We start from the raw sequence: 27,235 nt of genomic DNA on the forward strand, positions 1-27,235 counted from the left end.
TCTGATGCCCTCTTCTGGTGTGTCTGAAGAGAGTGACAGTGTTCTCATATATAATAAATAAATAAATTTAAAAAAAAAAGAAAGAAATGCCTTTAATCCCAACATTCAGGAGAAACCCTGTTCAAACAAAGAAAAAAGAAAGGAAGAAAGAAAAGGAAGAGGAATATGATGACGACGACAACGACGACGACAATGATGTGATAGAAGCCTGAATATATGCAGTTCTTGAGCTAATGTGTGTTGCTGACAAGAGCCTTCCATGTCAGGAACCCTGACCTAGCCTCAGACCCACAGGAAAAGTACACACACGCCCCATCCACACCCACCGAGGACGGCACAGCCTTCCTCTGCTCATGTGCAGATGTTCACAATGAGAGCAAAAAATGTCGCCCCTAGCTTTCTCCTCAGCCTTAAGACGGCTCCCTTACAGAGCCTGCTCCTACAGAGGTGAGCTAATGCTGCCTCCTTGTTCAGCTGTCTGCAAACCCCCATCTTTCTGTGTATGATAAATGCGCTTGCAGTGTGCTGCGGCCCCTCCATCAGAGCTCAGAGCTCGGCTCACAAATCCAAGCCTTTCTGTGTGTCTGTCTTTCTCCCCTCATCCCATCCCAGGAGCCACAGGAAGCTATGGAGCCCAGTAAGGGCAGGTTAAGGCGATCAGTGCCCCACACTACATGCATTCAGAGCAAAGCCAATGTGGGAAACGACAGAAGTGTGACTTCAAGCCTCTGGCCTCCGGGAGACAGGAGAGACTGCGTTGTCTGTGAGGCGCTAGAGTAGGTGTGCTTGGCTTTGGACACTGGTCCTTTTTTTTTTTTTTTTTTTGTTCTTTTTTTCGGAGCTAGGGACCGAACCCAGGGCCTTGCGCTTCCTAGGTAAGCGCTCTACCACTGAGCTAAATCCCCAGCCCCTGGACACTGGTCCTTAGGGAGTGGGCATGGAGCAATTTCTTTATTTAGCTTCTTTGATGCCATTTCCTATTTCATGGGCTATCCCCTCAATCTCTTCTCTTCCTCGCCTCTAAACCAAGCATCCAGAGATGTCAGTTAGTCAGATGTAGCTGACCAACAGTATTAAGAAAAAAGGAAAGCTGTGTGGTGGTAGACCTCTAGACTCTCAGCACCTGGGGGTGAAGGAGGGAAGATCAGGAGCTCAAGGCCAGACAGAAGAGAAAGGAAGGGGAGGGAAAGAGGGAGACAGGGGGAATGGAGTTTGTGTCCTATCAAGTCACTACACAGTAAGACAAAGGCAGGAACCCCAAGTCTGTTAGTCAGGGTTTCTTACTTTATTTTTTACTTATTTATTTTTTAAAAATTTCTTGAGACAGTATTCTACTGTGTCCTGGGTTGGCCTCAAACTCAAAATCCTGTCTCAGCCTCCAGAATGCTGAGATTAGGGCTATGTGCCACCAAGTCTAGATCTTGGGCCCGACCTAGTAAGAGGTCCTCCAACATTCAGGGGGACGAGCCTTTCACACACGGGCCTCTGCAAGACAGTCAACATCCAAGCTACAGCAGCAAGAGATCTGACAAATGCCAAGGCTGTGGAAGAGACAAGGGGAAGCTAGAGAAGGATTCCTCTCTGGGGACATAATGTAAATAGTACCGACTACACATTATTAGACAGAGCCCACATGGGCATGGGAGGACGGACAGCAGGAGAAGGAGACACCCACCATACTTACAGAATGAAATGCCACAAACTCTTCAACCCAGAAGAGTACCCATGTACCACTCCCCAAACCTCCCATCACGGGACTTTTAACACATTCCATATAAATCTTCACAAGACACAATTTAACAAATATTAGGATAGTTTTTAATTTTTTTAAAAAAAAGTCCCAAAGTCTTCTGGGCAACACTCTAAAACACAGTAAACACTAGCGAGAGTGTTAGTCACACCCCTCCCTGGCAGTGCTCCCATCCGTGCAACCACAGGCTCTCCAAAGTTTCCACACAGTCTTACACTGTGCCCTGTCTTAAAAGTCCTTACGAGGCAGGTGTGATGGCGTGCACCTTTGATCCCAGCACCGGGGAGGCAGAGGCAGGCAGATCTGAGTTTCAGGACAACCTGGGCTACACAGTGAGTTCCAGGACAGCCGGAGCTACAATAGTGAGTCCCTGTCTGGAAGTAAAAAGGTCCTCCCTGCGAGGACACTGAGGCACAGAGGTAAAGGGACCAGCATGAGGTCAGACTGCAAGAGACGCACAGGAAGGGCCCAGAAACCCATCCCTCCTCTGAAAGGGCATTCTGTAGTTACTGAAGCTGTGGTCCTCTTTGTCCCAGGAAGTAATGGCAAGAGACCAGGCTCAGACTTGATGCCTGTGGCCCAGACCACAGACGGCCTGGCACACAGGAGTCCCTGAGGTGCATGTTCCAACGGCCCCCTTCGCCTCTGCTACATCTCCTTACGCTCAAGCCCAACCCTCCTGGTGGAAAACCAGCTGCACAGCTTCATTTACATCATGAACGATGTGGGAGGCCTCTAGGAGCTCTGGACTGAAGCTGAAGTCTCGGTGCCCGTGGAATGGGAGCTCTGCCCTTCCAGGAGTAGGTGCTTGGGAGCCTGGGTCCTGAGAACTGTATATACCAGTGCACACCAGGACGGAAGCACAGCTCCGGGCTGCTGAAGGCCGCTGCTTCTCTTGTCCATCAGCCCGTTGCTCCTTCTCTCCACCATTTGCCATTTGCAGGTACTGATGGAACAGGTTGGCCCCGTAGACATCAGACATAGGGTTATCACTGGCAGGGCAGCAGTAGCAGAGGGCAAAGAGGAGAAAGCCTAAGTTTAATGTTTCGAAGCTACAGCACAGAGACCAGCCTGGGGGCAGTGTAACTCAGCTGCAGGGAAGCCAGGGTGTGGGCAGAGAAGCCTTGAGAATGGAGATGCAGTGGACTTACCCTATAGCATACAGCTTCCTGATGGGGGCGGCCCAGCCCCGCCTCTCAGCCTGCTGCCTGATGACTTCCTCTGCATATCGGTAAGTGAGGATGCTGGGCTTGCCCATCAGGCCCTCGTACTTCAGCTCATGGCCTGTAATTTTCCGGTAGATGGTTTCCAGGCAGAGCAGGAAAGTGCCATGACCAAACCTGCCCAAGGAGAGATCGCAGCAGCTCAGCCTTCCGGCCGACCTGCCACTCTCTAAGCCGCCTCCTTGCAATCAACCTGCACTCCCTTCCCCGTGGTCATTTTACATGAAGAAGCTGAGGCGAGAGCAGATTTCCCCAGGGAGCAAAACCAGGGTGAAAACCCTGAAAGTCCCACTCCCAAAACACAGTGCTCTGGATTTTTAAAAATCAATACTGTGCATGTGATGTGCCACTGCAGGGGCACTGCGAGGGCGGAGGACAACTTCATGGAGTCAGTCTCTCATTCCAACTTTATGTGAGCTCCAAGGCTCAGACTCAGGTCATCAGCTTGAGAGCAGGCGTTTACCCACTACACCATCTTACCGGCCCCCAAACCTAAGATTGGGTGCTGCTCTACAACTGTTGGCGGCCAGAGTTGTGCTCACTGCCTCCCCTGAAGTTAGGTGTGGTCACCTGTCTACACATTACACAAGAAAGCCCCACTCGACAGTCAACAGAAGCAGAGGTGCTGGGCTAGCTGTGATACAGCGTCCTGGAAACAAGGAGGCATGCCTTTCCCGACCTTACTCTGACCTCACGTGGCCCCCAGAGCTCAGGGCTCGGTTCCCAGCTGATGACACCTTGGCTGGTGCCACAGCCTTCAGCATGGGGAGCTGACAGGAAATAGGTCACTGGGGTGTGCTCCGTCTGCCTCCTTGCTTCCCAGCAATCAAAGGGAGCAGCTTTGCTCCACAATTTGCTTCCTATCACAATGTTAGGGTCACCACAAGCCCCAAAGCAATAGAGTAGAAGTTAATCTTCCTCCTCTCAAGTTGTTTATTCAAGTATTCTGTCAGCCTTGCAAGCGAACAGCCCCCTCTGCTGCTTCCTGCTGTCTGATAGGATGGCTGACACTTGGGCAGCCATTCTGGATGACACAGGCGAGGCCTAAGGCCTAAGGCGCACCCTGCAGAAATACGTGTGCGTCCTTAATAAAGAGCTGAACGCAGGTCCAGATTGCTAACTCCTTCAATAAGAAAGCCAGCACACCAATCTCGGGTAAAGTGCTTCTGTATTCCCTCCTCAGTGCCAACCTAACAGACACTGCTCTTAGCACGTTATATTCAATATCACTCACTCACATGCAATTCCACTTTCTGGCTGGGTCATGCCTTTGATCTCAGTACTTGGGAGGTCAAGAAGAAAGCAGGTCTCTTGGAGTTCAAGTACAACCTGTCTTATACAGGGGATTCCAGGCCAACTGTCAGAACTGACCCATGGTGAATAATATCTTAGGGAACTGTGAGAGGGGCTCCAGGAGTAAAAGAAGAGGTGCATTTTGTTCCTGGATTGTTCTTGGACGTGACTCTGTGCCTCCTGTGACATTTACAATGAATTTACAAGACGTGCCTACTCTTGTTGGATGTCAGATCATAGCTACAGGACCCAATCTGGTCAGTGAGCCCTGAGTCTGGGCTTGGCCTCTGCTTTGCTTTCATGCTTTCCCAGATATAATCTATAGCCCGTGCCAGGCAATAGTGTTTAAACTGGTCTGCCCTGAGAAAGGGCTGCGCTGTTAATATTTGTATGTGCTTCCTGGTGTTTATTTACATGTTTGTCTGAACTCAGTTGAATCACTGCTTTCTTTGCCACAGTTGTATAATAAAAGTACACTGAGACTGAAGTAAGGTTGTCCACAGCATTAGACACCCCATTCTTTCAAGTTCTCAGATGCCAGGTCTCCAAGAATCAGATTTGCTAATTGGCCAAAGTCAACACCAATCAGGCTACAGTGAGACCCTATCTCAAACAATACAACATTACAACAGAAGAGCTCCGTTTCCTTTTCGTTTGTTTTTATTTTGTGAAGCAGGATTTTGCTGTATCCCAGGTTGGTCTGGAACTACACATGAAGCCCATGCTGGTGCAAACACGTGGTTCTCCTGCCTCTCTTCTCTTGCCGGAATTACCACCGTGTACCACAGCAACCAAGCACTTTGAGATCATGGAGTAGAGCCAGACATGGTGACGCGTGCCTGTACACCCAGCACGCAGAGGCTGGTGGAGGATAACTATGATTTTAAGGCTAGCCTGGACTACATTATGAGTCACAGACAAATCAAAGCTACGTATGAAGTGAGACTCTGTCTCAAAATAATACAAAAATAATTGTGTGGAAAAAAGTCTCAAATATGGCTTCTTTGAACAACGATAACAACATATCACCTCAAATCTGGTCCATGAACCGTTTCCCTGTGCTTCTCAGCCCACAGCTACATGCCTGACTCTCTCTCGTCCATGAACCGTTTCCCTGTGCTTCTCAGCCCACAGCTACATGCCTGACTCTCTCTCGTCCATGAACCGTTTCCCTGTGCTTCTCAGCCCACAGCTACATGCCTGACTTTCCCGCCTGGTCCCCATCTGGAATCAACACATCCTAACTGTGGTGGTCTGAACAGGTAGAGTTTGAATGTTTGGCCCATGGGGAGTGGCACTATTAGGAAGTGTTGCCTTGTTGGAAGAAGAGAGTCACTGTGGAGTCCTGTGTTCAAGCTCCACCCAATCTAGAAAACAGTCCCTTTCTGCTGCCTGCCAGTCAAGATGTAGAAGTCTCAGCTCCTCCAGGACCATGCCTGCCTGGACACTGCCATGCGTCCCACCATGAAGAGAATGGACTAAACCTCTGAAACTGTAAGCCTGTCCCAATGAAACGTTTTCCTTATAAGAACTGCTTTAGTCATGGTGTCTCTTCAAAGGAATAAAACCCAAACCAAGGCACTAACTCAGAGAAAATATCTAACCTCAGACTATAAAATACACCTCTAAATGCCACAGGCACTGTGTGGAATTGAGGCAGGAAGGTCATGAGCTTAAGTCAACTTGGGCTATCTGGTGCCATCCCAGCTCACAGAAAGAGAAAGAAAGGGAGGGAGAGGGAGAGTCACGAAGGGAAGCCATGCCTCTCTGAGGCTGAGTCTTGGGTCTAGACCACCCTCTGCTGACTATATACAGCGTCTGAAGTCCATGACAGAGTGAGAAGATACTATATTCTGTCATCAGCTGGCTTCACACCCAGGCACCCTGAGGGCCACGAAAGAGGTATCTACAGCCCAGAAAAGTCCAGGACCCAAGTGCCACGCAGCCGGTCTCAGCTCTTGGCGATACACCATGGGAATACCCTGGTTGTGGTCCTAGCTTTCCCATCCCTAGGGTGCACATATGAAAGCAAACAGAGAAGTGACAGGACCAGCTCTAGGAGAACCTTGAATGCATACCCACTGGTAGCCCTCAGAGCTGCCCATTTGATGGAGTGCTGAGGTCATCAGGGATGGGGCCCATATTAAAAATCACTCACATCTTTATGCTCAGCACTCTGTAGCTTTAGTTTAATAACTGACATGAAGTAATTCTTGGAAGCTTTCGCTCTCAGAAGCCAGGTTATGGTGGTGCTTCCAAGGCTCATGAGGGAAGTCAGGGATACGATGTCCTCACCTGGGCATGCTGGCCTCGGCCATCCACAGGAGATCCATGTTGCTGGCCAGAACAGGAAGGTGGGGATACGGAGCTGTCGCCAGGCCAGCTCCAGGGTGTCCATTGCTAAGAAGGACATCTGTAATCAGCTGCAGGTTTGTCTCCCAGCGGACTGGCTCCCCAAGAAGGAGGACCCCTAAAAGTCAAAGGCACAGGGATGAAGGAGCAGGGTGCTTGCCCTGCCCTTTGTGGTGGGCAGGTAGAAGGCCCTTCAGAGACCACAGGGGCCTGTCAGTAACACCTACCCAGAGCTGGAGGTCTTTACTAAGGCGCACATCAGAGGGGCCCTGGCCAAGCCACGTCCCAGTGTACCCTGGGTGAACAGAGCCCAGGGCCTAGCAAGGAACACCCTAAAGGTGTCCTTTGTGTCCCCTGCTGTCTCACAGAAGCAGCAGATCTCATGCTGCTGTTTCTGTGGATGGGGCTCTACCCACCATACCTGTATACACCATACCTCATCCCACAAGCACCACTGCACTCTACGGGGGCTAGCCTCCCTCAGCCACATCTCTGAGCCATGCATGAGAACTTGGAATGAGGGAGCCCTGAGCTCTGATCCTAACAGCCAAGACTCCTGTGGAACGGTGGTAGTTACCCACTGCTAAACTTCAGTTGCCTCAACTATATCCGAAATAAAAAGAAACATGGGCCCTGGAAGTACGGCTCAGTAACCAAGGACTTGCCTAGCAATCCTAGCAATACAAAATAAACAATAACAACTAAGGCTGGCATGACAACGCACACGCACACACACGCACACGCACACACACACGACAGCACTACCGCTTGCGAGGTGGACACGGATGCTAAATAGCTCACCCTCAGCTACTGATCAAGCCACAAATCAGAAGCCAGTGATTACTACATGAGATCTCTTCCCCAAAAAAGATCAAGGCCAGTCCAGGCTACAGAGTAAGGCCTCTGTCTCAAAACAAAGCAAAGTAAGGGAACAGAGCGCGCTCAGTGGTTGGAAACATTTTCTGCTCTGGCAGAGGACCTGAGCTCAATCCCCAGTACCCGTGTCCAATGGCTCACAACCACCTCTAAGGATCCAAATGCCCTCTTTTGGCTTCCACGGGTTCCTGAATACATGTGGCATGTACATAGACACATAAAAGTAAAAAATAAAAGTGTGAACTGGCACACCCTTTAAATCCTAGCACTCAGGAGATAGGAGAAAGTGGCTCTGTGAGTCTGAGGGTGGCCTGATCTACAAAGTGAGTTCTAGGACAGCCAGGGCTAGGTAGAGGCCCTGTATCAAAACAAATATTTAAAAAATAAAGTTAAAATTGGAAGATGGAGGACATGTTCTGATGGTCACAACTGAACACTCAGCAGAGCATTTACACAGGCAAAACTGTCCCATCCCAGCAGGACCCGAGGTACCCCCAGTGTTCACCCATAACTGCTGGAGAAACTCCATCTTATGTCTAACCACAAAGTATTTACTTACTTATTTATTCTTGCGTGGATGAGTGTTTTGCCAGCATGTATTTATGTGCACACCTGGTGCGAGTTTGTGGACGACTAAAGAAGGCTCTTGATTTATCAGGAACTGAATCTACAGACGGTTGTGAGTTACCATGTGGGGGCTGGAACTCAAACCTGGGCCTGCAAAACCTAGGTTTTACCTGCTAAGCCATCTCTCCAGCCTTCCAAAGTACTGTACAGCTTTAACAGTTTTTAAGTGATCATACAATCAACCAAGAGACTCCAAATATTTCTTAAAAATTTACCACGAGGGGGCTAGAGAAATGGCTCAGTGGTTAGGAGCACTGACTGCTCTTCCAGAGATCCTGAGTCTAGTTCCCAGCAACCACACAGTGGCTCATAACTACCTGTACCGGGATCCAGTGCCTTCTTCTGGTGTGTCTGAAGTATACTCACTTAAATAAATAATTCTTTAAAAAAAAATTTACCGGGGTTGGGGATTTAGCTCAGTGGTAGAGCGCTTGCCTAGGAAGCGCAAGGCCCTGGGTTCGGTCCCCAGCTCTGAAAAAAAGAACCAAAAAAAAAAAAAAAAATTTACCATAAATTAGCTGGGCAGTGGTGACACACAACTTTAATTTTGGGAGACAGAGGCAAGCACTCTGTGAGTTCAAGGCCAGCCTGGTCTACAGAACAAGTTCTAGGACAGCCAGGGCTACACAGAGAAATCCTATCTCCAAACAAAACAGAGCAAAACAAACAAACAAAAACAAAAAAAAAACGAACAAAAAACCCCAAGAACTCCATTTTAGAAATCAACTCCCCGTGGCAACCCTGCCCACAGGCCTGTATCAGTGCTAAAACATGACCTTATCTGTTGCTGGAACACTCCAGGTCGCTCAGTTTAGAACAATCATTTTACTTCTCAGATAATTATAATGCCAATGTCTCACCAAGACATTTTCCTTTCATTCCCTGCACTAAACGGCTTTGTTTGGTTTTGAGATAAGAGTCCCTGTGAAGCCCAGATAGCCTAGACCTCAAATGCCTCAGCCCTACAGGGGGAGGCTTCAAATGTGCACCACTCCGACTGGCCACTGGTTGCTTTCTGATATGACTCATGGGAAAGGTATTTTACTTCAGGATGGCAGTAAGAAGTTACAATGTCTTTCTTGTCCAAGGGAGACCTAAGCGACACTATACTAGACTGTCCATACCTATGACTTCCTGAGAGTTACTGTGCTTCTAATTCAAGTTAAGCACTGCAGAGAAGGAGAAACCCCCAACACCGTCTCATGATGTGCACTGATGTGCACCATCTGCATAAGAGTCTGAAAGGAGAGAGGGAAAACAAAGAGCCCACGGCTGCCCGGCACAGGGCCTCTTTACCTTCAATGGCAGGGAAGTCACTCCTCGGGCGCTGCCAAAAGACAAAGAAGTGCCATCAGTGCCAGCCACTTTCCACCCCTGGGGCATCGAGTCTCCAGAGTGGAGGAGAAGGAAAGACAGGTCCCCCGAAGGCCAGAGACCACCCACAAGGACCAGCACAACCGAAGAAGACGATGACAAAACTGAGGAAGAAGAAGCACCAGGGAAAGGAAGCCACGGCCCAGACTGGACTCCATCCCTGCTGAGGGATGGTGTCCAAGAGGGGTGGTGGCCAGCTGTGCTTTTCCAGCCCAGACAGAGAGCAAGGGCCTCTAGAGTCAGGGAGCTAAAGGGGGAGGTAGTCTGTGAGAGAGGAGCTCTCTGGGCGTTAGAATTCTCATCCTTATGCCAGTTCCAGAGGCGTTCTTTCTCCTTACGAGCCGTGGGTTCACTCTTCCCTGAACCACTGCAGTCCTGGCTGACGTGAGTCAGCTCTCCTGTGCCAGGCTCAGCCTTGGAGCTGTTCTGAGATGTGTCCCACTCTATATTCTGCTTCTTCTCAGAAGTTTAGTGACTCAGAGAAAGCTCCCCAAGGACAGGATCTGCTCTATAGCTTGAAAATCCTGGTAGGAGAACTGATAATCTATGGTCTATTAAATTAATGAAGTAAGCCTATCTGTCTGTAAGTGTATTTTATCAAATCCTATATTGTTAACATAAACTATCAAATGTATAAAAGATTTTATGAAGGATAGGCCAAGAGGCACTGTAGAAGACAGGCCATCATATTCCAAAGGATCAAAGAGTGGCCTGGAACTGAAGACCCCAAGATGTAAGAAATCACGGCTGAGTATAGCTTAGGTGGCAGGGACCTCCGAAGTCTGCACAACCTAGGTTTGGCCACCCAAAACAAATGAAGCTGCTTTCTTCAACAACGAGCTGAACAGCAAGGGCAGCGGGAAGACAGTCATCAGTGTTTCTCTTCTCACAAGGCAGCCTGGCTGTGCTTCAGGGTAAAGGAGCAGGAGTGAGTAACTTACAAAGGAAAACCCGGGGAAGCCACCAAAGTGCACTGTTGATCTAAGCAAAGGCCCAGACTCTGAACAGAGTTGCTAGGTAATTCCTGCAAAGCAGAAGGCCAGAGAGTGGAGCCCACTGCTTCTCTCGGCCACCCTTACCTACCCAGGGACACAGCCCTCTGCAGACACACCACTGCAAGAAGGCAGTGCAGAAGCACCGTAAGCCAACATGCAGCTCCTTACAGAAGGCGGCCACATCAACCGAGGAATCCACTCCAAGAACAAACAGGAAGAAAACCACAAAAAGAGCCCAGGAATACAGTGAAGGGTGAAGTGACCCACCGTCCTTATTACCATGGTTTTCGGCCGCCGCTGAAGGTCCACCATGTCCAGCTCTGGGAAGGCTATTCGCAGATCATCTACTGTCACCACATTCTGGAAGCCTAGTCTGTAGCAAGATCAGGGAAGCAAAGCTACACAGTTCTGGGAAGATGCTTTTATAGATAAGTCAGTTGACAAGAGGGCAGACCCAACCCAGTCCAGTCCAGACCATGGCAGGCAGGCAGGCAGGCAGGCAACTATCATAAACCCGACAGTCACCAAGTGCAGGCCATGCAGGCCGGGACTGCATAGACAGAGCAGATGCGTGCAACACCAGTGCAATCCCTTGGCACCCACTAGGGCATATTCCAGGTACTTGAGTCTAGCTACACCAGCAAGACCCAGAGAACAAGAGGCCAAAACCCCACTGTGGACTCAAGGAGCTTCTGCCATGCCAGGGCCACTCAAACTGGTGCTCTGTGATCCTAAGTACTGGGTGGGGAGGAGCTAGGCAAAATCAAATAACTGGTGAATTGCTATTTCCTCTGGATTGAAACATTCCCTCCTGGAGGGAAGTGGGAACCCCTGAAAGTTACTAGATCCACAACCACCCTCCTGTACTGCTTAAATTCCTCTCCCCCATATGGCTATACAAGATTGTGGGGGAAGAGAGACTCCCATTAGCCGAGCTGCTGCAGGCCGTCCAGGGAGCTCCCAGAATGCAGCTCTTATCAGCCACCATTCAAACCTTTCAGGATTTTCTGAGGCGTGCCCTTTGGTGAAGTGGTTCCCGCCAACTAACTGCCTGGTTCATTAAGTCAATTGGTCTGGCCTTGTCTCCCTACCTGGTTGCCTCGATGAGTTCACATCTCCCCAGGAAAAGTCACACAACAGTCAAATAATTAGAAGAAACAACAACACTGACTGTCAAACCCCATTCAGCAAGGAAGGGACTGTCATGCAGAAGACCATGCTGACTCCAGCCTGTTCTCCTCCATCTCCTGTCCCTAACTCCATCCCACCTTAACTAGTCTCAGATGACACTCAAAACCAGGATGGAAATGGTCACTCTAACAGCTCCACCCAGCAGCAGTAAAGCCTGCAGCAGCTGTCCACTGCTGAGTTCAGGAGGAGATTGTCCACCCCCAGCCTATCTTTCTGTCCTCTAATGCCCAAGTCTTTACCCCCTGCTCCGGAGGTCCCCCCTCTGCACAAACCTGCCCAAACCTGGAGTCAATCTCAACCTCTCAGCCCATCTTTTCAACTTTAAAAATACATTTATTTAGCTGGGGAGGGCGCATGTTGGATGGCAGGAGACACCTTAAGAAGTCGGTTCTCTCCTCCCACTGTGTGGAACCTGGGGACTAACTACGGTGGTTAAGCTTAGAAGCAAGTGCTTTTACCTGCTGAACCACTGCCCTGGCCCTGCCATCTTCTCTTCTTTGTGGTACTTGGGATTCAAACCAAGGCCTCATGACGATACCAAGTACTCTCCAACTGAGCTCATGCCCAGTCCTTGTGCTGTAACAGTTCATCTCTTTTTTAATTACATTTATTTGTGGGGATTATGACCATCAAAGAACAACCTCTGGGAGTCAGTGCACTCCTTTCACACACAGGTGGCCAGACTCGGTCACAGTGCCCTCATAGCTGAGCCTGCTTCCCGCCTGCGATGACTGTCGTCTTGGCTGGACCTACATTCACCTAAGAGACATGAAGTGTTGACTAAGACAGGAATGGGAAAGGATTAACTGAAGGGGAAAGATTCTCGCTAGAGTAGGGGCACTTTTTGGAGATGGTCAGATATAAGAGGTCTGAGGAATTCCAGCATGTACTGAAGTTCTCTCCAGGACCACTTGGGCTTTCAGTGCCAGCAGCTTTTCAGTGCTGAGCGCTCGATCGCTGTGGACTGAGCAGCTACAGAGTTCTTAGGCTCTCTAACAGTAGACAGCCATTTCTGAACTACCCAGCTCCTACTGTGTAAGCAAAGTGAATAAATCTCATTTATGTTTATCCTATCAATTCTGTTCCTCTAGAGAACACCCGCTCTCTTACACATTCCTCTGTGGTTTGTGGGTATGTTTTCCCTTCCTAAGCATGACGCCCCCGTGTAAGTCACATTCCCCATGCTCTTACCAGGGTCCCAACCTGCCTTAGAGCACAGCCTAGCATGGTTCCCAGGAAGCATCCAGGGCACATGAACAAGCTGCCTTGTGACCGTGTCCTTTGCTTTCTGAGTACACATAACCAAAAGTACACTAATCCAAAACAGGAGCTGATGAGGAAGGATGAAGGCTAGTGCGATACTCCCACTGGAGCAGTGGTTCTCAGTTTCCTAACGCTCCAACCCTTTCATACAGTTCCACATATGGTGGTGATCCCCAGGCATAAAGTCACTGTCGTTGCTACTTCATGACTGTAATATTGCTACTGTCATAAATCATAATGAAGAATCTAGTGTTATCTGATGTGTAACCCCTGTGGAAGGGTCATCCGACCCCCAAAGGAGTCACAACCCACAGGCTGAGAATCGTTGACTTAAAAGATTCTTGAATTCTTATGGAGACACACCAGATCAAGATTCCTCAAGATTAGGACAAAGGACTCTGCACACTAGGTTTTGCGGATAGCTCTGATGTGGTCTGTGGTCTGCTGCCAACAGTCTCAAGGGCTGACCACACAAAGCATTTATCCTGGTTTCCCAACATCCCACTGCACAACTCCGGCACCTCAGGCCTTCACCCTCCTCTCCATCCAAAACAGCAACACGAAAAGGATACGCTCTGGCATTTTCCACCAGGGGTCCCTGCCCAGACACTAGCATCCGCTTGTTGTGGTACTGCAAGAAGAGTTTCATGGGGCTATGAGAAAGAATGACTTGGTCTGGATCCACCTACAGAGACAACCAAGGAACAGGAAAGCAGAGGAAGATAGGGTTGAGAGAAAATAACAGGGAGATAGCCACTGGGGTCTGTCACTGGGAAGTGGGGCAGGAGGGGGCTAAAAACAAAACACTGTGGTTGGGGATTTAGCTCAATGGTAGAGCACTTGCCTAGCAAGTGCAAGGCCCTGGGTTTTAAATAAATAAATAAATAAATAAACAAACAAACAAACAAACCAACCAACCAACCAACCAACCAACCAACCAACCACTGTAAAAGCCTCTCCTAGCACCTGACACTTGCTAAGACTTAGTCACATAACAAGAACTTACCTAGGGCTGGAAATGTAGCTCAGTGACAGAGTACTAACTAGCCCAGTCTGTGGGAGACCATGGGTTCAACCAAATAGGGAATTGCCAAATTTAATTCTCAACACACAAAATAAGAGCAGCATTATCAGATGTAAGATCCTGCTGAGCTTAGCTTAGAGACCCCTCAGAGTTCTTAATATCCGTGCTGGAAACCACAGACTTTGCAACCATGGTCAGAATAAATCTGTCTTGGACACAGACACTGTGTTTTCACTTCTACTTAAAAATTGGGCTTACCCTTACCTCTGCAGTGGTATCAGAAGTGAGTATTCTGTCACTGACTCATACCCCAGCCCAAGGTCTAGTTTGTGTTGTATGCATGTGTGTGTACATGTATGTGAGAAGATGCGTGTGTGGAGAACCTGAGGCCAACCCTGGGTGTCTTTCTCAATTCTCTCCACACTCTACTTATTTTTTGAGTCTCTTACTCAACCTAGAGATCCCTGTTTTGCCAGACTGGCTGACAGGCTGTACTGGCTGGCCAGCGAGCCTCAGGGATACAACTGTCCCCAGCCCCTCCAGCCCTGGGATTACAGACATGCCTGCCACCAAGCCTGGCTTTTCAGGTGGGTGCTAGAGATGAAACTCAAGCACCTGACCTGTGGTGCCATCCCCGGGTCCCAAGACTTAGATTTTCAGCACTAGCTCCAACAGTGTAGTCTCTATTACTATTTTGATGGAGGTCTCACTACACAGCTCAGGCTGGTCCCAAACTTGTATTATCCTCTTTCCTTGGTCTCCTCTGTGCAAACAGAAGTGCTCATGACCACACCAGGTTCCTTGGAATGCTTTTAGAGCCCTTTATGGAAAAAAGGGTTTCAATATACTGGATTCAGTCTCTACCCTGGATTCAACCTCCACCAATCAGCCTTTATTGACTCTCTTGGTTACAAAGAACCCCTTCTCAAAACTTAGTTCACCCTTACCGAACAGGTGCCCGCCTGACTGCCCGCCCGTCTTGGATGCAGTGAGGAACTAACTACAAAGGGGAAAGCTGCTAGGATTTCAGAGGACAGCACTCACAGAGAGGTACATCTGCAGGCCATGTGCATGGTTGCAATTTTTGTTATTTTCTTGTCCCAAAGTCTATATGCAGCCCAAGTCACCTATAAGTCATAGGCCTGCTGCTTCAGTCTCTCAGGTACCTGCCACTCGTTCTATTACTGTTATTAATGAGAGCTACTATTCCACAGCCCCATCTGCACTGTGGAATGGTGAACACAAGTGACCTTCACTTTCAGGGGCCAAACTTCTAGAAGAGTCATGAAGACAACAAAGTAAACTGCTGGGCTGGGGACACAGCTGGCCGAGTGCTTGCCGAGTAGGCATGAAGCCCTGGGTTTAATTCCCAGCACATAAAGCAGGTGTGGTAGTGCACAGCTGTGATCCCAGAATTAGTGAAGTGCGGCCAGACATCAGAGTCATCACCATCTACTAACAGATGCATAAGTGCTTGTCTCAAAGTGTAGGGGCAGAATCCTATCTCCGTCCCACCTCCCCACATAGGGTAATCCAGCCTGGTTTTGAACAAGGCCCATGAAGAGTGTGCACCACTATAGCTAGTAACGCCATGCTGGGACCCAACTTGTGGCTTCACATGTACTAGGCACAAATCCTACCCACTGAACCTCGTCCTCAGCCCCACAAGCTGGATTTCTGTGCTCACTCAATTGTGTGTGAAGAAGACTCTACTGATGTCATCACAAGGTTAGGCTGGAACTGTGAGAACTTATGTAGTCTCGGACTCCCACTGCCCCAGCTGTACCTCAGCCTAACCAAGGCAGGAAGGGGTGGGGCGGAGGCTCCAATAGGAATCTGGTTTGGGTTTCCATGCCTCTGGTTACTTCTTACCTTGCACTCCAGCAGGGCTGACAGCTCCTGGGCTTTGTCACGCTGTAAGATGTTCCCAGCATTTGTGACAAAAACCACAGGTACCTGCAGCTGCCCCTGGGAGTTTACCAGCTTGCTGAATGCTTCCAGAGCAGCTGGGATCACCCTGTGGCCTCGGACCAGCACTCCATCAATGTCGAACAGTAAGCCAAAGGTGGGAGAACGCTACGAGGGGAGGAGAGAGAACCGGCATGAGTCAAGAGACAGAAGAAACTCAGGGAAAGAGACAATCTCTTTTAGGAAGGTCTGTCCTCAGCCCCCTGGTGAGCCGTGGCGTAAACGAGGCACAGCCTGCTTTCTTCCCTGTCCTTTGGTGGTGCTAGAGACCAAGACTCTACCACTGAGCTGCACCAAGGCACGGGACTTCTAACTGGCCAAATCCACGTGTAGCAAAGATGTTTAAGTTTACGGAACACAGAGCTCCCTCCCTGAGGTTAACTCTGTACCAGGCACAGTGGCACGCACCGGTATCCCCAGCACTCAGCAGGCAGAGGCAGGCATGTCCATCTTGGGCTACACAGTGAATCTGAAGCAAGCGCTGGGCACACAGCAAACAATACAAGCAATTTAAAACTGGAAATAGAGGGATCCAAAGAAACCACGAGCCCAGCACTTTAGTACAACCAGTTTAAATCTTCTCCTTTACTCCTTTTTACCCCATAGCTGTTACTATTAAAACATAATTCTGTGCCCGGTTCTCTGTGGGAGATAAACATTTTAACCAAAAGCATTGGTATTCATAGCCATCTTTGAGGGAAACACTATGCATATAGTGTTCTGCCAGGTTGTGCGTACTGTGCACCATGTGTGTATCTGATACCTGAAGAGGTCAGGCAGGGTGTCGGATCCCTTGGAACTGCAGCTACGAGTCACTGTGAGCCATCGAGTGGATGTTGGTAATGGCACCCAGTGCTCATAACTGCTGAGCCATCCATCTGCCCCATCTTTTCTTCTTCTTTGTCCTCCCCCCACCCTCACCCCTCACCTCTCTCTGTGTTTTGAGACAAGGCCTCACTTTGTGGACCTGGCCAGTCTGGAACTCACTACTTAGACACAGCTAGTGTGGAGTCTCTGAGATCCACCGCTGCGGCCTTCCTTCCAATTGCTGGAATTGTGTGCCACTGTTATGTGTCACTGTTGTCACTGCTGTGTCACTGTTGTGTGCCACTGCTGTGTGTCACCATGCCCAGCCCTATTGAGGTTTCGCTTTAGTGCTCCCTTCGCCAGCACACACACTAAAACTGGAATGACAGAGATTAGCACAGTCCGGCCCAAGGACAGATTCCTGAAGTGTCCCTATTTGCGCTGGCACCAGCATTCCCATCAGGACACTGGTGCCAAGAGTTTAACCCAATCCATGTGATGACATACTCGGGGGAACTAAATTTGAGAAGAGAACACCTTCAGTTCAGGTGGAAGGTGGTGTCCCGCATCCCCGACTCGTACGAAAGCGGCTTTTCTGAAAATGGATCCAGTATATGCTTTGAATTTTTTAACTAAAGTTTGAAGGGGGAAAGATTGTTTTAGAGGCTGGAATATACCTTAGTGGTAAGTATACTTGTCTAGTGTGCTTCAGGACATACGTTCAATTTCTAGCATCACTTTTCAAAAAGAAAAAATCATTTTATAATCATGTTCAGCGACGTACTCATAATCCTAGCACCTAAGAGGCCAACCTCAGTTGCAGAGTAAGTTCGGACAGCCTGGGCTACATAATTTTATCTTTTAAAAAAATGTGTTCATTTTACTCTAACAACATACACAAAGTTTCAAACAAATGAAGCCCTTCAACTGCTACCAATAGCATTAAATATTTTAAGAGATTCTCAACTTTCCCAGATGGTCCAACTCTCGCTTTTATGTTCTCTGGAAACGTACTACATACATTTAACAGTGCGCCTGCCTACATGCACACATGTACAAATGTGATCGTGTTACTCTTTACTTCCACCTCACTATGTTTGTTTGTTTTGGTTTTTCAAGACAGGGTTTCTCTGTGTGTCCCTGGCTGTTCTGGAACTCACTTTAGATTGGGCTGGCCTCAAACTCAGAGATCCTCCTGCCTCTGCTTCCTAAACACTGGGATTAAGACGTGGCCCACCGTGCCCAGCGGCCCATCTTATATTTTTTAGTTGGTGTCTCTTTGGTGACTTGCCAATTTCTAGACATAGTCCACTCCCTAAACATCATTTCTAGTTCCCTAACATTCCGAGTGAATAAACCAGTAACACCATTCCATTGGTCATTCCTGAGGTAGAGGAAAGCATCTCTGTGACCTCATCTACACAGCAAGTTCCAGACAGCCAGGGACATACAGTGTGTCCCCAACTCAACAAAGAAAAAAGTTGAGTTTGGCCGGTGAAACGGGCCCGGCAGGAGCACAAACCTGACACCGAGCTTCCTCCGCAGACCGCACATGCTAGACGCTGACACTGACACTGAGCTTCCTCCGCAGACCGCACATGCTAGACGCTGACACTGACACTGAGCTTCCTCCGCAGACCGCACATGCTAGAAGCAGAGTTAACTCCCCAGCTGTCCTTTGAAAAACACGTCAACCTACATGGCCACTGGCACTGTATTTCATCCTTGCAATAAAGATAATTATTAAACTTCATTAACTTGAATATTTAAAAAATATTCAAGGCTGGAGACACAGTTCAGTGGTGGTATTTCTACCTACCATGCATGAGGCCTAACAAAAAGTTCAATTCTCATTGCCCCCCCCTTTTTTTAAATGAGACAGGGTCTCTTTGTGTAGCCCTGGCTGTCCCGGAACTAGCTCCTTAGACCAGGCTGGCCTGGAACTCATAGAGATCTGCCTGCCTGGGCCATGTGAGTGCTGGGATTAACAGCGGGCACCACCACTTCTATAGCCACTCCCCAATTTCTAAACATTCCATTTCTTAGTTTATAAACTGCCTGCTAATATAAAAGATATTTCTCAATTTTCAAAACAAATGAACTAGCCTAACCTGTCTGCTATTTCTCCTTTGTTGGTGCCAGCTAAGTCAAGCCACTCTCAGAACACATGAGGTCTACGCACAGAGCCCTATCAGTGATGAGAAGCCAGACCCAGGTAAGAAAAGGCACGGTGTCACAGGCCTGTAGTCCTCGCTCTAGGAGGTTGGGGCAGCCAGAGCTCTATAATGAGACCTGTCTTAAACAAAAGCCCACGCAGGGCTCTCTGTAGGCCTCATGCTGAGTTAACAGGCAGAATGGGAGCTAGTCTAGAAAACAAGCGCTGAGCAGCCGCATTCTACAAACAGGAATCCTTCTAAAGGTCCAACTTCTCAGAACAACTAGAGATAGAATCATGGACCTTACACATGCTAGGCAGGTTAGATCCCTAGCTCTGAACATTCTAAGCCTGATAATTACATGTATGGTAAACAGGCTGAGTTTCTGGGAAGAGAATCTTGAGCTATCAGTGAAAGCACTACATACTAAACTCACCTGTCAAAACTGTTAAACTAAGTGTGGTGGTGCGTGCCTGCAGTCCCAGCACTTGGGAGACTTACGGAGTGTGAATTCAAGGCCAGCCCAGGTTTCCTAGGGAAACAGTGTTTCAGAAACATCCGGACATCAGGTGGCTCAGTGGGTAGTGGCACTTGCTGAGTTAAATCCACAGAATCTATAAGGTAGCTGAGACCCTACTCCTGCAATTAGCCTCTGACCTTCACACATGAACTGTGCCATGCACATACTCATGTCGCACACATATAATAAAATAATGTAAATCAAAACAAAACAACAGTCTCCCAAGGGCCCAATCAGTTGTGCAGGACAGGAAAAGCCCCTGACCACAGATGAGGAGAAAAGATACTTAAAAACACAGCCCCAGGACAGTCTATGCTGAGGAACGTGGGTAGTGAGAAAGGCCTGGACCAGTGGACCTCACCTGCAGGGATGGAGGACTAACCACAGGCTCCTGTACCTTGAAATCTGAAAAAGGAAAATGGCATCCTCAGGCCTGATCACAGAGGATCGTGCCTACAGAGAGAACAAGAAGGGAATTGAGGTGAGGGACAAGAGGGGACCTTCTGCAACCAAGACAGCAATGGTAGGGAATTTATTTCAGGCAGCAGCAAGAATGGAGAAGTCAGGAAACTGGATGAACTGATCTATAAATAAGTAAACCAGGCGCAGAAAGGCAAGCACCAGTTTTCCTCATATGTGGAATTTTAAAATTTTAAAGACGAGACAGGAAAGCAGGAGGCCGATGGGAAGGGTTTCCGTTTTATTTACCCTGTAATCAATGTCCCTACTGCACTACCTGTGTGTAAGAAAGAGGTCACACAGAGACTCAGTATGTTATATAGTTCACATACTCAAATGAAACACCACACAATGAGAGAGAAAGGGCACCTTTTACTAGGAAGGGAATTCGCCGGGAATTAGAAACTACTAAGGTGCAGGGTAGGGAGGAGAGCAACAGGGATCGCTGTGAGTTTTATGGGGGCCCTGGGGACCATGAGAGAAAGACTGATGCTGATGTGCAGCAGTGAACCAAGGGGAACAGCGGGTGGTCAGTCAGGAAGGACCTGTGGGGCAGGACTACAGATGGAAATGTCTGTCAGCTGAAGAGATGCTCGGTGGTTAAGAGCACTTGCTGCTCTTCAGAGGACCCAAGTTTGGTTCCCAGCACCTACACCAGCACCTCACAGCTGTCCACAACTTCAGCTCCAGGGGATGCGATGCCTCTGGCCGCCAAAAGTATGTGCCCTTGGGTGCACAGGCCTACATGCTGACACACATGTCCACATGCAGACACACACACCCACTTGCTGACACATACACCCACATGCAGACACACACAGTCACTTGCAGACACACACACATACCCACTTGCAGACACACACATACCCACATGCAGACACACACAATCACTTGCAGACACACACCCACACCCACTTGCAGACACGCATGTCCACATGGAGACATCCAGCTGGCTGCACATGATTTTTTGCTGTTAATGCAAACTCACACAAGATCCCCCTGCCTCCACCTCCTGAATGCTGGGATAAAAGGCATGTACCAACACCACCTGGCAAAAAAAGCTTTTTGAAAGTAGTTTTTTTGGAAGTGGGAAGTAGGAAGAACAGCGCCATTTAAGGGTGGAACACGTGAAACCTCAGAGAAGCAGCAGTCCAGGTAACATGGAAACCAAGTAGAGATCAGGAGACGACGTTCTGACGTTCTGTGTCAGGTACGCTAAGAAGGAGACTAAGTAATGGCCTTATTTTCCTTCCATTAAGCAGGTAAGAGCTCCCAGGGGAGTGGCCTTTACCCAGCTTATGTACGCACAGTCTCCCAGGCTTAACCCATGGGCCAAGTTGAAGGTGGGGAGGAAAACTGGAAAAAGGGAGACACCGACTCAAATCAATAAGACCATCACTTCTAACCACCAGAAAATACCAGCCAGAGAGACGTATGCAGGAAACACACAAACAGAGCCAAAAGCCTCCAAGGCTGATCCCACTGCACCTTAGCTCAGGAGAGTATACTGGGCTCCAAGCCAAACATATAACAAACCTATTTCTATGTGTTCTATCAAACTCTGAGGAAGTGTCTTATCTCCAAATGCCGTGTTACCTAACGACGCTGTGTCCCCTCCCACCATGTCCCCCCCCCCAATACCAGCTACTAAAGAGTGTGACCAATTATTACTTAACTTGTATGATGCCTGGGTTCTTTTCTCAGCTCCTTCCCCCTGATCAAAGAACCAACTTCTGAGAGAATGAGTCAAGGGCTTCTCTGCTGGCTTTACAAGTGCTGGGTCCTGAATCCCCATTCACACTGAGCAATGGGCAAGGCTGGCGCCTCTTCATTACTCCCTGGGCTGCTCCTGGGGGCAAGCGAGGGTTCTCGGAGGGACTGAGGCCTCTGTCTGGCCACACTGCACCCATCACCTACTTCAGTGTAATCAGTGTCCTTTACTCATACCCAGTGGCTCTCAGGATCCCTGCGGCCCTTCCCTATTGCTCAAAAAAGGGCTAATGGGCTCTTAACTCGGACTCGTGGGGAAACTTCAGTGACCACAGGAAGCCCTTACTTTTTTTTTTCTTCAGAGTTTTGTCCTGATTTTATCATCTTGCTCTTCTTGGAGAGAATCAGCATATAGGCCTGAACAGATGAGAGGGTACAATTTCTCCATAAACTTGCCCTGACACTACGCTTAGGCCCCTCTAGGTCTTCAGTAATGGGTCTTGTGTGACCCAAAGGAGGGGTGGGAAGCACTTCCCTCGAAATATTTCCCAAAAGGTCAATCACTTCAACTTCATTTTTGTCCCACTGTGAATTGAAGCAACACTCTTCTGGATCCTTGAAACCAGGCCTGGTGGCACATACCTGTAATCCTAGCACCTAGGAAGCAGAGGCAGGAGGATGGCTCGTCAAGGATTTTCCGCTAGCCTGGTCTACAGGGTGAGTTCCAGGTCAGTGAGGGAACATATTGAGGCTTCTTACACACAACAACTTATAACTTCAAAATAAGTTGAGAGGAATTTGTTAGGCATGGTAGTAGCACTGTGGTTCAGTTTAAAACACCTCTTTTGCCCAGGTCCAGATGGGTTTAGTGCAGAATTCTATCAGACCTTCATAGAAGACCTCATACCAATATTATCCAAACTATTCCACAAAATTGAAGCAGATGGAGCACTACCGAATTCCTTCTATGAAGCCACAATTACTCTTATACCTAAACCACACAAAGACCCAACCAAGAAAGAGAACTTCAGACCAATTTCCCTTATGAATATCGACGCAAAAATACTCAATAAAATTCTGGCAAACAGAATCCAAGAGCACATCAAAACAATCATCCACCATGATCAAGTAGACTTCATCCCAGGCATGCAGGGATGGTTTAATATACGGAAAACCATCAACGTGATCCATTATATAAACAAACTGAAAGAACAAAACCACATGATCATTTCATTAGATGCTGAGAAAGCATTTGACAAAATTCAACACCCCTTCATGATAAAAGTCCCGGGAAGAATAGGAATTCAGGGCCCATACCTAAACATAGTAAAAGCCATATACAGCAAACCAGTTGCTAACATTAAACTAAATGGAGAGAAACTTGAAGCAATCTCACTAAAATCAGGGACTAGACAAGGCTGCCCACTCTCTCCCTACTTATTCAATATAGTTCTTGAAGTTCTAGCCAGAGCAATCAGACAACAAAAGGAGGTCAAGGGGATATAGATCAGAAAAGAGGAAGTCAAAATATCACTATTTGCAGATGATATGATAGTATATTTAAGTGATCCCAAAAGTTCCACCAGAGAACTACTAAAGCTGATAAACAACTTCAGCAAAGTGGCTGGGTATAAAATTAACTCAAATAAATCAGTAGCCTTCCTCTACACAAAAGAGAAACAAGCCGAGAAAGAAATTAGGGAAACGGGGCTGGGGATTTAGCTCAGTGGTAGAGCGCTTACCTAGGAAGCGCAAGGCCCTGGGTTCGGTCCCCAGCTCCGAAAAAAAGAACCAAAAAAAAAAAAAAAGAAATTAGGGAAACGACACCCTTCATAATAGACCCAAATAATATAAAGTACCTTGGTGTGACTTTAACCAAGCAAGTAAAAGATCTGTACAATAAGAACTTCAAGACTCTGAAGAAAGAAATTGAAGAAGACCTCAGAAGATGGAAAGATCTCCCATGTTCATGGATTGGCAGGATTAATATAGTAAAAATGGCCATTCTACCAAAAGCGATCTACAGATTCAATGCAATCCCCATCAAAATACCAATCCAATTCTTCAAAGAGTTAGACAGAACAATTTGCAAATTCATCTGGAAAACAAAAAACCCAGGATAGCTAAAACTATCCTCAACAATAAAAGGACTTCAGGGGAATCACTATCCCTGAACTCAAGCAGTATTACAGAGCAATAATGATAAAAACTGCATGGTATTGGTACAGAGACAGACAGATAGACCAATGGAACAGAATTGAAGACCCAGAAATGAACCCACACACCTATGGGCACTTGATTTTTGACAAAGGAGCCAAAACCATCAAATGGAAAAAAAGATAGCATTTTCAGCAAATGGTGCTGGTTCAACTGGAGGTCAACATGTAGAAGAATGCAGATCGATCCATGCTTATCACCCTGTACAAAGCTTAAGTCCAAGTGGATAAAGGACCTCCACATCAAACCAGATACACTCAAACTAATAGAAGAAAAACTAGGGAAGCATCTGGAACACATGGGCACTGGAAAAAATTTCCTGAACAAAACACCAATGGCTTATGCTCTAAGATCAAGAATCGACAAATGGGATCTTATAAAACTGCAAAGCTTCTGTAAGGCAAAGGACACTGTGGTTAGGACAAAACGGCAACTAACAGATTGGGAAAAGATCTTTACCAATCCTACAACAGATAGAGGCCTTATATCCAAAATATACAAAGAACTCAAGAAGTTAGACCGCAGGGAGACAAATAACCCTATTAAAAAATGGGGTTCAGAGCTAAACAAAGAATTCACAGCTGAGGAATGCCGAATGGCTGAGAAACACCTAAAGAAATGTTCAACATCTTTAGTCATAAGGGAAATGCAAATCAAAACAACCCTGAGATTTCACCTCACACCAGTGAGAATGGCTAAGATCAAAAACTCAGGTGACAGCAAATGCTGGTGAGGATGCGGAGAAAGAGGAACACTCCTCCATTGTTGGTGGGATTGCAGACTGGTACAACCATTCTGGAAATCAGTCTGGAGGTTCCTCAGAAAATTGGACATTGAACTGCCTGAGGATCCAGCTATACCTCTCTTGGGCATATACCCAAAAGATGCCCCAACATATAAAAAAGACACGTGCGGGCTGGACAGATGGCTCAGTGGTTAAGAGAACCCGACTACTCTTCCAGAGGTCCTGAGTTCAATTCCCAGCAACCACATGGTGGCTCACAACCATCTGTAAAGAGATCTGATGCCCTCTTCTGGTGCATCTGAAGACAGCTACAGTGTACTTATATATAATAAATGAATAAATCTTTAAAAAAAAATAATAAAAAGACACATGCTCCACTATGTTCATAGCAGCCTTATTTATAATAGCCAGAAGCTGGAAAGAACCCAGATGCCCTTCAACAGAGGAATGGATACAGAAAATGTGGTACATCTACACAATGGAATATTACTCAGCTATCAAAAACAATGACTTTATGAAATTCGTAGGCAAATGGTTGGAACTGGAAAATATCATCCTGAGTGAGGTAACCCAATCACAGAGAAACACACATGGTATGCACTCACTGATAAGTGGCTATTAGCCCAAATGCTTGAATTACCCTAGATGCCTAGAACACAGGAAACTCAAGACGGATGATCAAAATGTGAATGCTTCACCCCTTATTTAAAAGGGGAACAAAAATACCCTTGGCAGGGAATAGAGAGGCAAAGATTAAAACAGATACAGAAGGAACACCCATTCAGAGCCTGCCCCACATGTGGCCCATACATATACAGTCATCCAATTAGACAAGATGGATGAAGCAAAGAAGTGCAGGCCGACAGGAGCAGGATGTAGATCGCTCCTGAGAGACACAGCCAGAATACAGCAAATACAGAGGCGAATGCCAGCAGCAAACCACTGAACTGAGAATAGGACCCCCGTTGAAGGAATCAGAGAAAGAACTCGAAGAGCTTGAAGGAGCTCGAGACCCCTTATGAACAACTATGCCAAGCAACCAGAGCTTCCGGGGACTAAGCCACTACCTAAAGACTATACATGGACTGACCCTGGACTCTGACCTCATAGGTAGCAATGAATATTCTAGTAAGATCACCAGTGGAAGGGGAAGCCCTGGGTCCTGCTAAGACTGAACCCCCAGTGAACGTGATTGTTGGGGGGAGGGTGGCAATGGGGGGAGGATGGGGAGGGGAACACCCACAAAGAAGGGGAGGGGGAGGGATTAGGGGGATGTTTGCCTGGAAACCGGGAAAGGAAATAACACTCGAAATGTAAATAAGAAATACTCAAGTTAATAAAAACAAACAAACAAATAAATAAATAAATAAATAAATAAATAAATAAAACACCTCTTTTTAAAGGTTCCCACATAGTTTAGGGTTGAAATGATAAGAACCCCAGGATTTAAAGTCTTACAGCTGCAAAGTGGGAGAGATAAGCAGGCATGCCAAAACGCTGTGACTGTTTATCTGAAAGATAAAAATTTGGAATTCGGGCTGGAGAGATGGCTCAGCGGTTAAGAGCACCTGACTGCTCTTCCAGAGGTCCTGAGTTCAATTCCCAGCAACCACATGGTGGCTCACAACCATATGTAAAGAGATCCGATGCCCTCTTCTGGTGTATCTGAAGACAGCTACAGTGTACTTATATATAATAAATGAATAAATAAATCTTTAAAAAAAAATTTGGAATTCATACTCTCTCTTAATTTTTGGAAACTCACATAAAAAAAAAAAAATCAAAGCCCAGCAAGATGGCTGTTAAAAGAGTTTGCTATGAGGAAGCACAAGGTCCTGGGTTCGATCCCCAGCCCCGGAAAAAAGAAAAAAAAAAAAAAAGAGTTTGCTTTGTAAACCTGAAGACATATGAGTTCCATACAACACACACTGGAAGGTGAGATCCTCAAAGTTGTTCTCTAACCTACCTACATATACCTACTTCTCTTTCTTTCTTTCTCTCTCTCTCTCTCTCTCTCTCTCTCTCTCTCTCTCTCTCTCTCACACACACACACACACACACACACACACACACACACACACACTGATCATGGTGGTGGTGGTGGTGGTGGTGGTGGTGGTGGTGGTGGTGATGATGATGATGATGATGATGATAAAAGCTCCTTTGCCTTGACGGCTGCACTCCTGAGCCGTACACTGGTCATATTCAGTTACCTTTTTAGAAATACGAATCCGCAAGTCTTTACTTCAAACAGAAGTGGAAACGAATTAACTGCTGAGGAACATTCCTGACGCGCGGGAAGGAGCTGCGAACCCACGCAACGCTGACCTGGGTTTGGTTCGGATCGTTTTCCTGGGACACGGACTCTTCCAGCGGGCGGAAGGTGAGCACCCGGACACCGCCTCGTAAAGGACCAAGGATTCCGCGGCTCCACGGTCTCCGGGAGGGCGGCCCCAGGCCAGGATGCTCGATGCCCCGCACGGCCCTCCCACCCACCAGCCCTGGGAGTGCAGACCCCATGCGTCCTCACCTCAGCGCGGTCCGCGACGTAGCCCCTCCGGGGTCCGTAGCCCTGGAACTCCGCGGACAGGCGCACAGGCAGCTTCCACAGACAGCGCCCGGGGCCGAGAACCCCCAGCCGGGCGAGCGCAGCCATCGCGCTCGTCGCGCGCACGCGTAGACTGC

General features: G+C 47.8%; 1 protein-coding gene across 5 annotated transcripts; it reads right to left on the bottom strand.

Moving 5' to 3' along the window:
- Nucleotides 1–1,795: 1,795 nt before the first annotated feature.
- Nucleotides 1,796–27,235, bottom strand: Hdhd5 (haloacid dehalogenase like hydrolase domain containing 5). Of its 5 annotated transcripts, none has more exons than XM_087657671.1 (8): nt 27,081–27,235; nt 15,841–16,044; nt 13,517–13,629; nt 10,770–10,863; nt 9,418–9,448; nt 6,562–6,736; nt 2,902–3,090; nt 1,796–2,696 (listed from the first exon to the last, which is right to left on the bottom strand). In XM_087657671.1, exons 1-8 carry the CDS (start codon nt 27,204–27,206, stop codon nt 2,486–2,488), a joined length of 1,143 nt encoding a protein of 380 aa, XP_087513797.1. In that variant the 5' UTR covers nt 27,207–27,235; the 3' UTR covers nt 1,796–2,485.

Source organism: Rattus norvegicus, chromosome 4 (assembly GCF_021556685.1).
Source record: "Rattus norvegicus strain SHRSP/BbbUtx chromosome 4, alternate assembly SHRSP_T2T, whole genome shotgun sequence".
NCBI lineage: Eukaryota > Metazoa > Chordata > Mammalia > Rodentia > Muridae > Rattus > Rattus norvegicus.

What these genes read in the sequence shown, in the direction of transcription:
- Hdhd5 (XM_087657669.1), bottom strand. Translation starts at nt 27,206, where the DNA reads ATGGCTGCGCTCGCCCGGCTGGGGGTTCTCGGCCCCGGGCGCTGTCTG. An exon ending in AAACCATGGTAATAAGGACG is followed by an intron (nt 9,449 to 10,757) that starts GTGGGTCACTTC and finishes GTCTTTTGGCAG; the next exon opens with CGCCCGAGGAGTGACTTCCC. An exon ending in AGGAAGCTGTATGCTATAGG is followed by an intron (nt 2,743 to 2,901) that starts GTAAGTCCACTG and finishes CTGCCCTGCCAG; the next exon opens with TGATAACCCTATGTCTGATG.